This window comes from Grammomys surdaster, unplaced genomic scaffold (genome assembly GCF_004785775.1).
Source record: "Grammomys surdaster isolate TR1022 unplaced genomic scaffold, NIH_TR_1.0 225, whole genome shotgun sequence".
Taxonomy (NCBI): Eukaryota; Metazoa; Chordata; class Mammalia; order Rodentia; family Muridae; genus Grammomys; species Grammomys surdaster.
Genome location: NW_021604670.1, coordinates 320,817 through 333,049, shown reverse-complemented (window position 1 = coordinate 333,049; position 12,233 = coordinate 320,817). Strand labels below are relative to the sequence as shown.

The window sequence follows — 12,233 nt, the reverse complement described above, 5'->3', positions numbered from 1 at the left end:
AGAGAGAGAGAGAGAGAGAGAGAGAGAGAGAGAGAGAGAGAGAGAGAAGGGAGAGGGAGAAAGACAGAGAGAGACAGAGAGAGACAGAGAGAGAGAGAGAGAGACAGAGAGACAGAGAGACAGAGAGAGACAGAGACAGAGACACAGAGAGAGAAGTGGGGAGAGAGACATCCTGATCGCATTTTAATAAGCTATATATAGAATGGGTTTTCAGAGAAATCTGTATCCATAAAATTTTCTGCCTCCTGTTCAGCCGTTTTCTTCCAAACAACGTTCTCTGGCTAGTATTCATATGTGCATATTTACTGTAAGAAATAAGGATTTGCTATTCTTTTCTTAGTTAATGAAAAAATGTATTTGGACTAATTTACTTGTATTGTGTGTGAATTAATAATTGCTCAGCTACAAACTATCAACAGATTTCAGTTGTTGATTTCAATGGTCACTTATTTGGCTCACGGGAAGATTGTTTTGTCTGAGCTCTGGTAGATGGTTCTACTCTCAACCAGATTCTCATCGTCCTGATCCTGACTGATATAGGACAGTCTAGGGGTGTGATCTAAGCATGGTTAAGGCAGTCCTTTTCATTTCTCTGTTACCCTCCCCATTAGCTAGCTCAGCATGGGTTCCTCATGGAAGAAAATGAATGTACAACAAAATAAGCTAAAACACACAAAGTATCTTCACATTTAGACCAGTAACTGGTTTGCCATCATTTCTAAATCATTCTTTGCCTAAATGCAATCTTGAATCATTACCCAAAATATAGAAGGAAAAAGGGAGCCCTTTGAACAATGCAGGGATAAAAGGATGATATTCTATTGTCAGGCACAAAACAAAGGCATAAAGACATGCAGCCATGTCAACCTCCCTGGGATATTTAGATTTACCGTGTAATAAGCTTACCTGGAACCTTAAAGAAGGGACCATGAGTTTGGCTTTGAGTTCAAAGCAAACTTTCACAGAGGAGCATCACTGAACTAGATTGTAAGGAAGACTAAGTTTACCAAGTGGAGAAAAACTGAGGATAGCAGCAGTAGTTAATTAAGATGGAAGATACTGCCAAAGTAGAGGTACCAGAATCTTTGCATGCTGATGAGTGTTAAGCTGTAAAGAGTTAGACCATATGCTAGGGGTATTGGAAACAATCCCTTGACCTTATCTTTTGTTCACAGGTTTGTTCTTTCCAAAAACTATCAGAGCCCCCAAAGGTTGAAAATTCCAATGTCATTCTAGGAGATGTTAGGCTATCACATACTTCAGAGCATACTTCATTGGTTCCCACCTTCATCCACTGGATGAAAGTTGATTCACTGGGGGAGGAGGAATGACCTTGCTTAAATCAAGGGCACGAGTTAGCACATATATATTGTTTGTGCTGGTATATGCACCTCTTTAATGTTTTTCTGCCACTTAATATAACCTGACATGTTCTGTCATATGTGCTATATCAAAAAAATTTTAATGATAAATGACTCTTGTTTACTTTCAAGTTAGACCTTAGTAAAATGATACGTTGACTCTGGAACCTACCTTGATACCTTCTTTGTCACCACCCAAGCACCCCACTCCCAGCACTAGATTGCATCAGATTTTCTCATGTCTCTATGTACTTTCCTTAGAAAACTTAGGGTTAATTGTTACTATAGGGTTTTATGTGTAAATTTTTAAGGACTATCTGTCTCCCCAGTTGAATTGTCTGCTTCTGGGACAGCAAATGACTAGGTCTTGTGTATACTACTTGCCCCTAAGGCCTACCATTGCACCAGGATCATAAGAGCCACTAAAAGCCAAGCAAGGGAAGGGTTCTGTATCACTGAATGATTTCAAGGCTTAGGCCCATGCAGTGGGGTTTTGTTATTCTTAAAATGGTATGACTGTCATCTCCTTCAGTCTGCCATATTCCTGTGGCAACATGAAGAAATATTTTTAAAATTTTAAATATTTTTAATGTTTCTACTCAACAGTATGCTTTATGGCTAGACATACATTTGCATGAGGTAAATACTTGTGATATAGAGACAAGAAGCACACTTTCTGATTAAAAATGTGTCTGTTTTAGTGAGAGGGGTGAAGAAGAAATAAGCATAAAGCTACAGTGGTCATTATAAGACAAAGATATGTCCAGATATACACATTAAAAAGTGACTTTTGACTCAACATGCATTCTTTTGGGGCTTTTTGAAGAGAGACATTCTGAGCTGACTTATAGTAGCTAACTAGAAATCTGATGCATAGTGAGAAGACCATTCCAGGAAGAGTAAAGTAATGAGAAAGAAAGGCTAACTACAGGGGTGTACCAACAACTTAGTACTGCACAACAGGGAAATCAGGGTTGGAATTGGCCTGAGCAAAGAGGGGCAGACACAGACATCCCACAAAGAGTTCATGGAAAAGTTACAGGTTTATAAAGTTTGCTGTGGACAAAATATGGAGAGCAAGTTGATAAAATATATGTGATACCTAGGAAAAAGCAGTTAATTAATTACAGTGTGATAAAAATAATGACATAAAATATAGTCTGTGGGCATGGGTATGAATCAGTGGTATTGGCACATATAAGTCTCTGAATTTGACCTCAGGCACTGGTAAAATGTACATGCAAGCATTCATGCATACATACATACATACATACATACATACTTTCATATGTATATTTTCAGGCAGGTAAGAAAAGAACTATTTAATTACAAATTAGAGTTTCATCTTAAGTTAAAGTTAATGTTTAAAGCATTGAATCATCAAGATGAAGAAAGTTGGGAGGTCTTTAAACTACAGATGGTAGAGCAGAGGCAATAAAGTATACAAGAACATGCGTCTTTCATAAACGTAAGGTTATTTTTTTTAAAGATTTATTTTATCTATATGAGTCCACTGTAGCTGTCTTCAGACATAGCTGTCTTCAGAAGAGGGCATCAGATCCTATTACAGATGGTTGTGAGTCACCATGTGATTGCTGGGAATTGAACACAGGACCTTTGAAAGAGCAGTTAGTGCTCTTAACCACTGAGCCATCTCTCTAGCCCCATGCAAGGTTATTTTTAAAGAAAAATGACAGGATATTACGGGTGACATTGTGAAAGGAAAGGAAAGCTGAAAAGAAAACATCTTCCAGTATTAAAGTATTGATTTTGATTACAGTGCCATATTATTTACTTAATAGCAGACATTTAAAAGAAATATTTTTATAATAGAGAACTTAGAAGATGTACAAAAGTAGATGACATTGAGAGTCCTGTAACGTCGTTTCTGCTCCAGTGGCCAGCGGCCCAGGACAGGACATCTACCCCAGCACCATTCACTTCCCCTTCTTGTGTCATGTTGATACAAGCCCCAAATGCCACGTCATATGCATGAATATTTGATATGTAAATCCTAATGATAAAGAACAGTTGTAATATAGCCACTTCAATGTTACATTTAAACTTGAGTTTACTCAGTTTTATCTGATAGCCAATTAGTATTATAATGCATAATTATCCCACCTGTGTCAAATAAATGTAGATGTAAGTGCAAGTAAGTGCGCTTACTCTGTTTGTTTGGTCAGAAACCATGTAGAAACCAAGTCTGTTCTGAAAGCAAAGAGAGGTATCATTCATTTCCAGGTATATGTAGGGCCTGTTATCTAAGGCAGAACGCATAATTACTGTTTCCTCTGTGCCATCACACTACTGAAGACATCAGGGCAGTGATTTGTCAAAATATGAAGGAAGCTGGCTCACACTGGCTCTCTCCAATTTTTCTAGGTCTCTCTGCTCCTTGGTGTGCAAATGGACATATTCAGCAGAGAAAGGTTGGGATGACAGCTTCTGGAAGATGATTGGTTTGGAAGATCTCACTGATGATAATTACAGCAAAATAGGTAAAATAATAGAAAATCCAAAGTACAATCCTTGATGCATGCATATATATATGGATATTTGTGATTTTTTGTTGAATTACATTATCGAAACTCAAACAATTTCTTTCAAGACTAGGGTTTTCAGAATATGTCAGCTGTAATGGATAGTTTGTTTGAATTGGGTAGAAATAGATTTTGTGAAGATATGTCTTAAAATAGTGTTTGTCATGGTGCTGACTCAGGATGGTCATGCATGGAGCAGTCAGAGATGGCATCATCAGGGAGGCACATGAGATCATTCCAGAAGTAGGAAAATGGTCTCATGAATTTGGTTCAAGGAAAAAACACAAAAGAAAAATAAGAAAGTAAACTTGAAAAGTCTGGACTAGGAGAATCAAAAACGAGACAGAAGGTAGGATGTAAGCCAATGCTTGCTGAGCCACAGACTCCCAATCTTATGTGGCTTTAACTAGATGACACGTATCTGAGTGGCTGGTAAGTATTTAGCTCATGAAAGTTTCAGTATCTGGTAAGTATAATTATGACACATTAACCTTTAATGTTTATATGGTCATTTCACACGATGATGTTTATTTCATATAGTTACTACTTAATATTCTGGAAAGCAATCGCTAGTTAGGTAAGTGGTCACAGATGCTTGAATAGAAGTCCCTCTTAATTGATTTAATATGCTAGCTATAGCATTGTGACAAGATCTAGAAGGGTACTGGATAATGAAAGATACCTCATTCCTCTCTAATGGAAGACAAAAGAAGCAAGTGGCTATTAGTGCAATTTATTTGAGCTCTCATAAGTTCCCGGCTACTAAAATGGAAGAATAAAACATCCTAAGAGGAATGGGGGTCGGCTGGAGAGATGGCTCAGTGGTTAAGAGCACTGACTGCTCTCCCTAGACATCCTGAGTTCAATTCCCAGCAACCACATGGTGGCTTACAACCTTCTATAATGGTATCTGATGCCCTCTTCTGGTGTGCATGAAGACAGTATATATATAACTTAAATAACTCTTTTAAAAATAAAACAACCTAAGAATTATGATGCACATTCTTTTGGAGGCAGTATAACCTCACTTCTGATTACCTCTTATTGACCAGCACACATTCAGCAGACCCCATTATGCTATCAAACTGATTAGAAAATGTAATATTTATTGGCTGGGAGGTCATGTGCCCATCTAGGTTCCTACTGAAATGTAAGAATTATGCTTATAAATTGGTAAACAGCAAGTGGCATTTGGTGAAACTTCTGACTTCCATAGTCAATTATTGCAGACTTTTCTCTGGTGGTTCTTCATGATTGTGCTATGAAAAGCTGAAGTATATTAGAAACAAACATACAGAATGCAGGTGAGCACTTGCACTGCCAGTTGTGATGTGCAATCCATGATCTGCTCCGTCTCCACTAGACAAAGAAGCAAAGCCAGAACAGTGTGCAGAATACTGCTGGGACATCTGTGTCTCAGTCAAAGCCATCTGAAGATCTGAGCCAGGAGAAAAGGCTCAGTGCTTGCAATGAGCCAAGAGAGTAAAAAGCTCAACTGACTTCTAGGTCTCCAGTTAGGTGATTTAAATACACTGTTCTCATAAAACTATTAATTTCATATTCCTATTTTACAGAGAGGAAGCAAGGTTAGGTTTCTTAAACTACTTTCAAGGTTTACAGTTTGTGTCAGCATGTTTCTTGTTTCTTTGGAACATTCTAGACTGAGAGTGCTGATGTAGTTTTACTACTGGCCTCTGATGGAGTTAGCACTAGAATATTCAGCACTCACTCAAAGCCAACTTTAACTAGACTGGGACAAGCATCCATACCAGGTCCATGGGGATAAGGTAGAGTCTGTCTGAGGAGAGTGCCTGTGGGAGACAGTGATCCTAATCCTCCTCCTCTATATCCCACAGGCCTTGTTTCACAGAAGTCAGCTTGATTATAGGTGAGAAGCAGAGGTTAGAAGAAGCCTCTAAGCAGGAAGAGAATCTCCAAGTTAGTCAGTATCACTACATTGTACTGTAACACAGGTTTTTACTTTTTAGTTACTTAAGCCATTTTGAAAATCAGTATTACCGGTTTTCTTTAAAAAGTTAGTTTATTGGTGAAAGTTCCCATGGTAAATTAAACACAGAATAGATTGATGAGCTCTTTACATGGCTTGATTCCTTACTAGACTTGTTCACATAGCATTTCACTGTTTACCCTTGCCTATCCCATCCTAGCCTGAGAACACGTACTGTTGTATTAGAATTACTGTGTGATGTGACTGGTAAGGGCTAAGCTGAGATGGCTGATATTAGGAGCTTAGTGCCTCCAGCTTTTCAAAGCTCTAAAATTAAAATTATTGGTTTTGTTAGCATCTAAGGTGACATGGTTCTACCTTAAACTCTTCTTTTTTATTATGTTGACATTTACTTTTTTCTTAATATTGTACATGAGACACGTTCAATTAGTATGTTAATTCTTCTAGTAGAGCAAGTTACAAAAAAATATTCATTAAAAGTCCATAATGTTGACCTAGCAGACATTTTCCAGACTAACTTTATTAGATTTTTGCCTGTTAAGTTAATGGATTTTTAATAGATGTCAGAAGGAGACATATTATGAACTATGATTTGCTGGACACAAATTAAAACACAACCATTTATCAGAATTAATTGTATGATGTTTCTTTTGATTTCCCTTTCTTGTTAGTTGAGCTTGAAGCTTCAGTGTGAACACAAAGCATAAGACTTTCAGGAGGGAGTTTGATTTTAGAAACTCCTCTGGAAGCTTCCTCCGATTCTTTAGTAGTTCTTGGAACTATGAAAGATGAGTCTCGGAAGTGTTCCGTCAAGAATTAAGCACTTCTCGTGGCCTCATTGCCCGTCAAGATGTGGGCAACATAGCACAAAACCTTTTAGCAGATTTGAGAATCGAGTGCTGTGTATTTGAGCATTAATACAATTACCATAATTTTCTCCATGCAGAGCTTTTAGCCAAGTCTTTACCAGCCTTCTTTGGCTCAGGCTGTAAATAAATGCTTTCCCTGAAAACCAAACACCTCAGCAATGGAGAGTCTTATGGAGGAATGCTCTTGAAATAAATTATTTATGAAATGTAAGTTAGTGATCAAATGTGATATTTAATATGGTGTGTCTCAAGGATAAGGCACAAATTATTTGGTTGGTTTGGTTATGGAACATTGTAGAAGGTAAAGAAAATAATTTTATGAGTTAAAAGAATAGGATAGAAAATGTACTTAGAGACTATTGTTTCATTGTTGTGAGCGATGGAGAAAGTATAGCCCACTGTGTCTGCCCCCCTTCCTACTTCTTCTCTTCCTACTCCTTTCTGGGCATCTTTCTGTTTCTTTCTTTCTTAAATAGGGGATATTCTATCCATAGTCCAATAAAATGATTTGTGTCAGTAAATTTTGACCTTTTGTTCCAGGGGAATCATTCCCAGATTACCTGTTTAATCCCAAACATCTATCAAAAGCAGGCAGGAAGGAAGACCTCAGCGGGGGCACAGATCCTTAGGAGGAGAGGCAAAGTCGTCCCACCTGTTCTAGTCGATTATGCAGGCTCCCTTCAGCAAATCACAGTTGCCTTTTTACTTCCTGGGAAAAACATTTCATTGTTTTTACTGGAGGCGGCCATGTTTTGAAAATGATTGGACCGGCATAACTAAATTTCTGAGAGATTATTTACACTTTAGAGTTGTATTATGTCAGAAGACACAGTGTGCTAACTTAGAGATCATTCATTGCTTGTGATCAGGGAAGTAAATTCAGGGGCCAAGTGGAGTTACTGTCTGTGAAGTGAGGAGCAGGAGCAAAGACAAAGAAGATGTGGAAAAAGATACCTGCAAAGGGGAAGGGCACTGCCGTTTTATTAAACTGCTTTTCTTTTCCCAGTGAGACCATATTTTCAGTGTGGGCAAAATCACATAGTATAGAGTAAATACTGTTGAAATGCATGATGAATGAGTCAATATATGTTTGAATGAAGGGCTCCATAAAAAATATCTTTTCTTGTCTTTAGTTATGTCAAAAGCTTAATGGAGTTGCTACCAATTCTTTAAAGTAAAGGATAGTTCTATGTGATAGACTAGATTTATTTCATAAAGTCAATGTTCACAGTGATCCTCATGAACATTGTCTACCTAAGAAGGGACTCCAGGCAGAACAATAGCTGGAACTAATGCCACTCAGTCTTTTGCCTCTGCTTTCAGATGTGTGCTCTTCATGATACTGACCCACCCCTTCATGAGCTATCTAGGAGGCTGGCACACAAAGAGGAAACAGATCTAATTGTGTTTTTCTGGTACAAGTGTCATTCATTTGGCTTGTTTGGTTCATGGGCTGAGACAGACCATTGGCTTGAGTATAGGTGACCCATGAAGAGACCCATGGCAAGCCTGTCCTGTATCCAGGATACAGCCCTACCTGTTTGACATATTCTTAGAGGTGTCAGAGTTTTTTCAAGAGTCACAGATTAGATGAGGGATTCCTCATCCATATGGAATTAGTGAGTGGTGGCAAGTCAGAAATGGGAGTGTTCATGTCAATATTATTCTATCTCAGAAGAGACTAGAGAGGCTCCCTGTGGTATTGTTCCCCAGTGTTTTCTACTAGCAAGCTCTACTAATAGACTAATAGTCTAGCTTAGCTCTACTAAGCATGACTAATAGTCATGACTAGTGTAGGGATCTTGAACCTGGTGATGCTGTCCATAGTTATGGGGCTTATAAATCCTTCTTAAGCTGCTCATATATGGTGTCTTAAATATTCCCATGAGAATAGGGCTTCGTACCAAGGACTTGTTAATTTGATTGTTAAAGGCTTGCTTTTCATTTTGATATTCAAGAGCTATGTGATTTGTGGTCACCATTCTATCTTTCAAGGGTTCTTCTCAGCCTATTGTTGCTCTTCCATCTTTGTGATTTGTTATTTTAGGTGAAGTTTGTACTAAACTTGGGAAGCCTGGGGAACTTTGGCCACAGTTACTCCCAGCCTTTTATGGGTTATATAGGTCCTGTCACATCACTTATCACCCATGTTCAGAAGGAGATCACCAACTGTCTCAGACTTTGCCTTCCCAATATCCTGTGAGCCTTTGGCTTTGCTGCAGGTTTAACAATCACCATTCTTATTCCTGTCCACCTTATGTAACTATGTCTTTCTAATTTTTAAAGAAAAGGAAGTATCCTCTGAATATCATATGGATTAACTTGATCCTTTTAAGCCTGTCTTCTGTCTGAGGGAATGGCTTGGAGTCATAACTTATGCAATAATGTATGCATGCAATGAGCCAGCACTTTCTGATTGCCTTCCATGTGATAGGCGCTAGACTAAGTATACAAAATGAATACAGAAGGAACCTGGTCTGTCTACTCGGAGACCTCTTATCTACACAGGCCAAGATGGATAAGTATATAATTCAATGCTATCAAGATTTTCAATAAGAGGGCAGGAGTGATTTCAGTTCCCAGCACCTGCATTAGGCAACTCACATCTACTTGTAACTTTAGTTCTTGGATGATCCAGTACATTTGGCTTCTGATGTCACATGTACTTATGTATACATATTCCATACAGACACACCCACATACATACAATTTAAGATGATTTAGAAGTCTTTTTTAAAAAAAGGATATTTAATGTGTGTTCCCAAGTACCGTGGAGAAACACTGTAAGACTTGTTGATGTTGGTAGTGATACCAAGCATGTCTTCTCAAGAGGTAATACTGGAAGAGTGATTGAAAAAATGTAAGTGCCTTTTACTATGAAAAAAAGGAATGCTTCTACAGAAGAAGGAACAATATATGCAGAGGCATGGAGGCATGAGATATTCTCAAATTGCTGGATGGTGTAGGATAGGAGACAGGGAATTGATATCTTGTGGGACTTGAAGATGAGCAGCTAGTAAGAGCCTCAGCATAATGGTATTTGCATCATTGCATTTAAGAGATGATCCAGTTACTATTTATGCCAATCTGCAAATAAAATGGAAGCCAACAAGGGCCATTGTGGATGTCTGAGCTTCTGTGAAGATGAGTGTTTGATTATGTCTTGCCACCATTTGTTCTCTGTAATCATGTTCAGTACCTTCTTTCCTATATATAAATGTCTGTTGTAAAGTGTGAAGGTAAGTGTGATCTCAGATGTCCCAGGACATGGCTTATGCAGTCCATAGGAATGTTAGCTGTTACCATCTTGTAACTGTGCCCTGGCACCCTGTACACAGGATCCCTCCCTTCCCAACCTTCTTCCAATGCTGCACACCCACCCCTTAGGTTCCCAGAAATGCCATTTCAGCTATTGTCCCTTCCAGGAATAGCCTCAGAGAGCTCGAAGGACAAGGGAACAGGGATGACCACATCATGATGTGATAATGGCAACTAATGGTTTTTAGAAGCTTTTGGGTCTGCAATGTTCCTCCCTGCAGTTTGGCATCTGGAAGATGATTGGAAATACTCAGCAGTAAGGTTAACCTTCAAGATTCCTTCTTCCTCCTTAAGAATCAGTAACCGTCAGAGCTGGAAGGGAAATAATGGTCTTTTTCTAGTATCCTCGATTTAGAACAAACAACTGAGCCTCAGAGATGTGGAGTGAATTTTCTTGATTTTCCAGCATTTTAGAGACACACCTGAGAACAGAAGTCAATCCTCCTACATCCCCACTTGGCCACCACCAAGCTCCCATCGCTGTAGCATTCTCTCTTCTATGCCAGCTCTCCTTATTTGGGGTTTTACAACAATGTTGCTTATTAAGACAGTCTAGGTGTTCTCAGCTGAGTGGGAAGAACCACTCATCAAGAATGTAATTCAGATCAGCTGACACCAGAGGCCCTTCTTAGCAATGTCATGTTTTGTCCAGGTAGCTGGGACAGTTGAATCTGGAAGCATAATAATCAATCTCTTAAAATGTCTGCCTTATGTAGACAAACAAGAATGATTAAGTAAAATATTAGTTATTTCCTATTTAAAGGTTGTTCCTTGTCTCCAGATTTAGCTAGGCTTGATTTTAATCCTGGTTCTGCAACCCATAAACCATGCAAGCTCTGCCATATACAACTTGAGCTCTTTGCACCTCAGTTGCTATATTGCAAAGATTGGAAAATAGTTCTAGCAAAACATTAGCTATTATTATAAGAGCTGCCAATTCCTCTGAACCTGAATGCTTCCATATGACAGGTAATATATGCTAAAGATAGCACCCTGGAATAATTCCAATAATTATTGTCAAAATCTAAAGTTGTGAAATGCCTTTTTTAAACTGCCCTTTGGATTACACAACCCTTTTCTAAGCAAGGTAAAAGACAATTAAACCCTGATAAGTTATCTTAGCTGGAATTACAGGCATGTCTAAATCATTCAGTTACATATGGTTGGTGATATTTTTAAACTGTTGTTTGAATGATTTATCATGAACTGAAGGACATATAGTCATACACAAATTAAAAATACAAATTATTTTGGTGATAATGAGGGGAAAAATCCGTGACTAATGTTCCTATAATACTTTACGACTTTTAAAGAGTATTTTTCTCTGTGTTACTTACTTCTCTATAAAACTTCAAAATGTGTTTAATTTCTTTTTCATATTGGGGGAATCCAGAAGTCACAAGTTTTCCAGTGATAAAAGCTTTGGATAAGATCCTAGATACACCGTTGACGGCTGCATAAAATGAGCAAGATGCCAATCCTCTCTGAGATTTAGTTTCTTCATTTGTAATAATACTTGAAGGGCTGTGATGGACAAGGATGATGTGTGTATGTAAAGTATGTGACTTCTGGAAAAGAATCGATAAAATAGCACCTAAGCAACCAACACAGCATTCAGTACATTCAGTAGCATTTGCAATGCTATAGCACAAATAGAGTTATCACTGGACTGCTGTCAAGCCCAATCCAGGGAAGAACCCAAAAGGGCTTTTTGATAATTATATTCAGAGGAAGAACAGTACAGGAAGTGGACTCATGATATGCAAGATAAGGTTATATTAATGACTGAATAATCTTTCATTTCCTTCTTAGCTTTAATTCACTAACTCAATGTGATGCACTGTTAGATTCTGAGAACAAATGAAGTAAAGGCCCTGATGTTCCTGACTTCATACAGACAATTGGAGCATTATAAATCACTACATTGCCTCTGTGGTAACTATTATAAAAATAGGTCAGGGCTGCTTTCAGGAATGTTTATGTGATTGAAAAATATCTGAAGAAGTTTTTAAACTAAGCTGTGATGCATTCAGACTATGAATGGAGTCAATAGGGTGCTTAGACAGAGGGATTAATGGAGAGAGAGACACACAAAGAGAGACAGCAAGATACACAGAGAGAGACAAAGAGGGAGAGGGAGAGGGAGAGGGAGAGGGAGAGGGAGAGGGAGAGG

At 38.3% G+C, this 12,233-nt stretch overlaps 1 protein-coding gene across 4 annotated transcripts in view; it reads left to right on the top strand.

The window, feature by feature from the left end:
• Nucleotides 1-12,233, top strand: part of Fggy (FGGY carbohydrate kinase domain containing) — a 363,520-nt gene that overhangs the window by 128,896 nt on the left and 222,391 nt on the right. For all 4 annotated transcript variants that reach the window (XR_003712158.1, XM_028773313.1, XM_028773314.1 and 1 more), the window contains one exon: nucleotides 3,747-3,862. Coding sequence is in view for 3 of the 4 variants with exons in the window: in XM_028773313.1 (XP_028629146.1) it covers nucleotides 3,747-3,862 (116 nt within the window). In the remaining variant the exon portion in view is untranslated. The remainder of the gene's footprint in view (nucleotides 1-3,746; nucleotides 3,863-12,233) is intronic.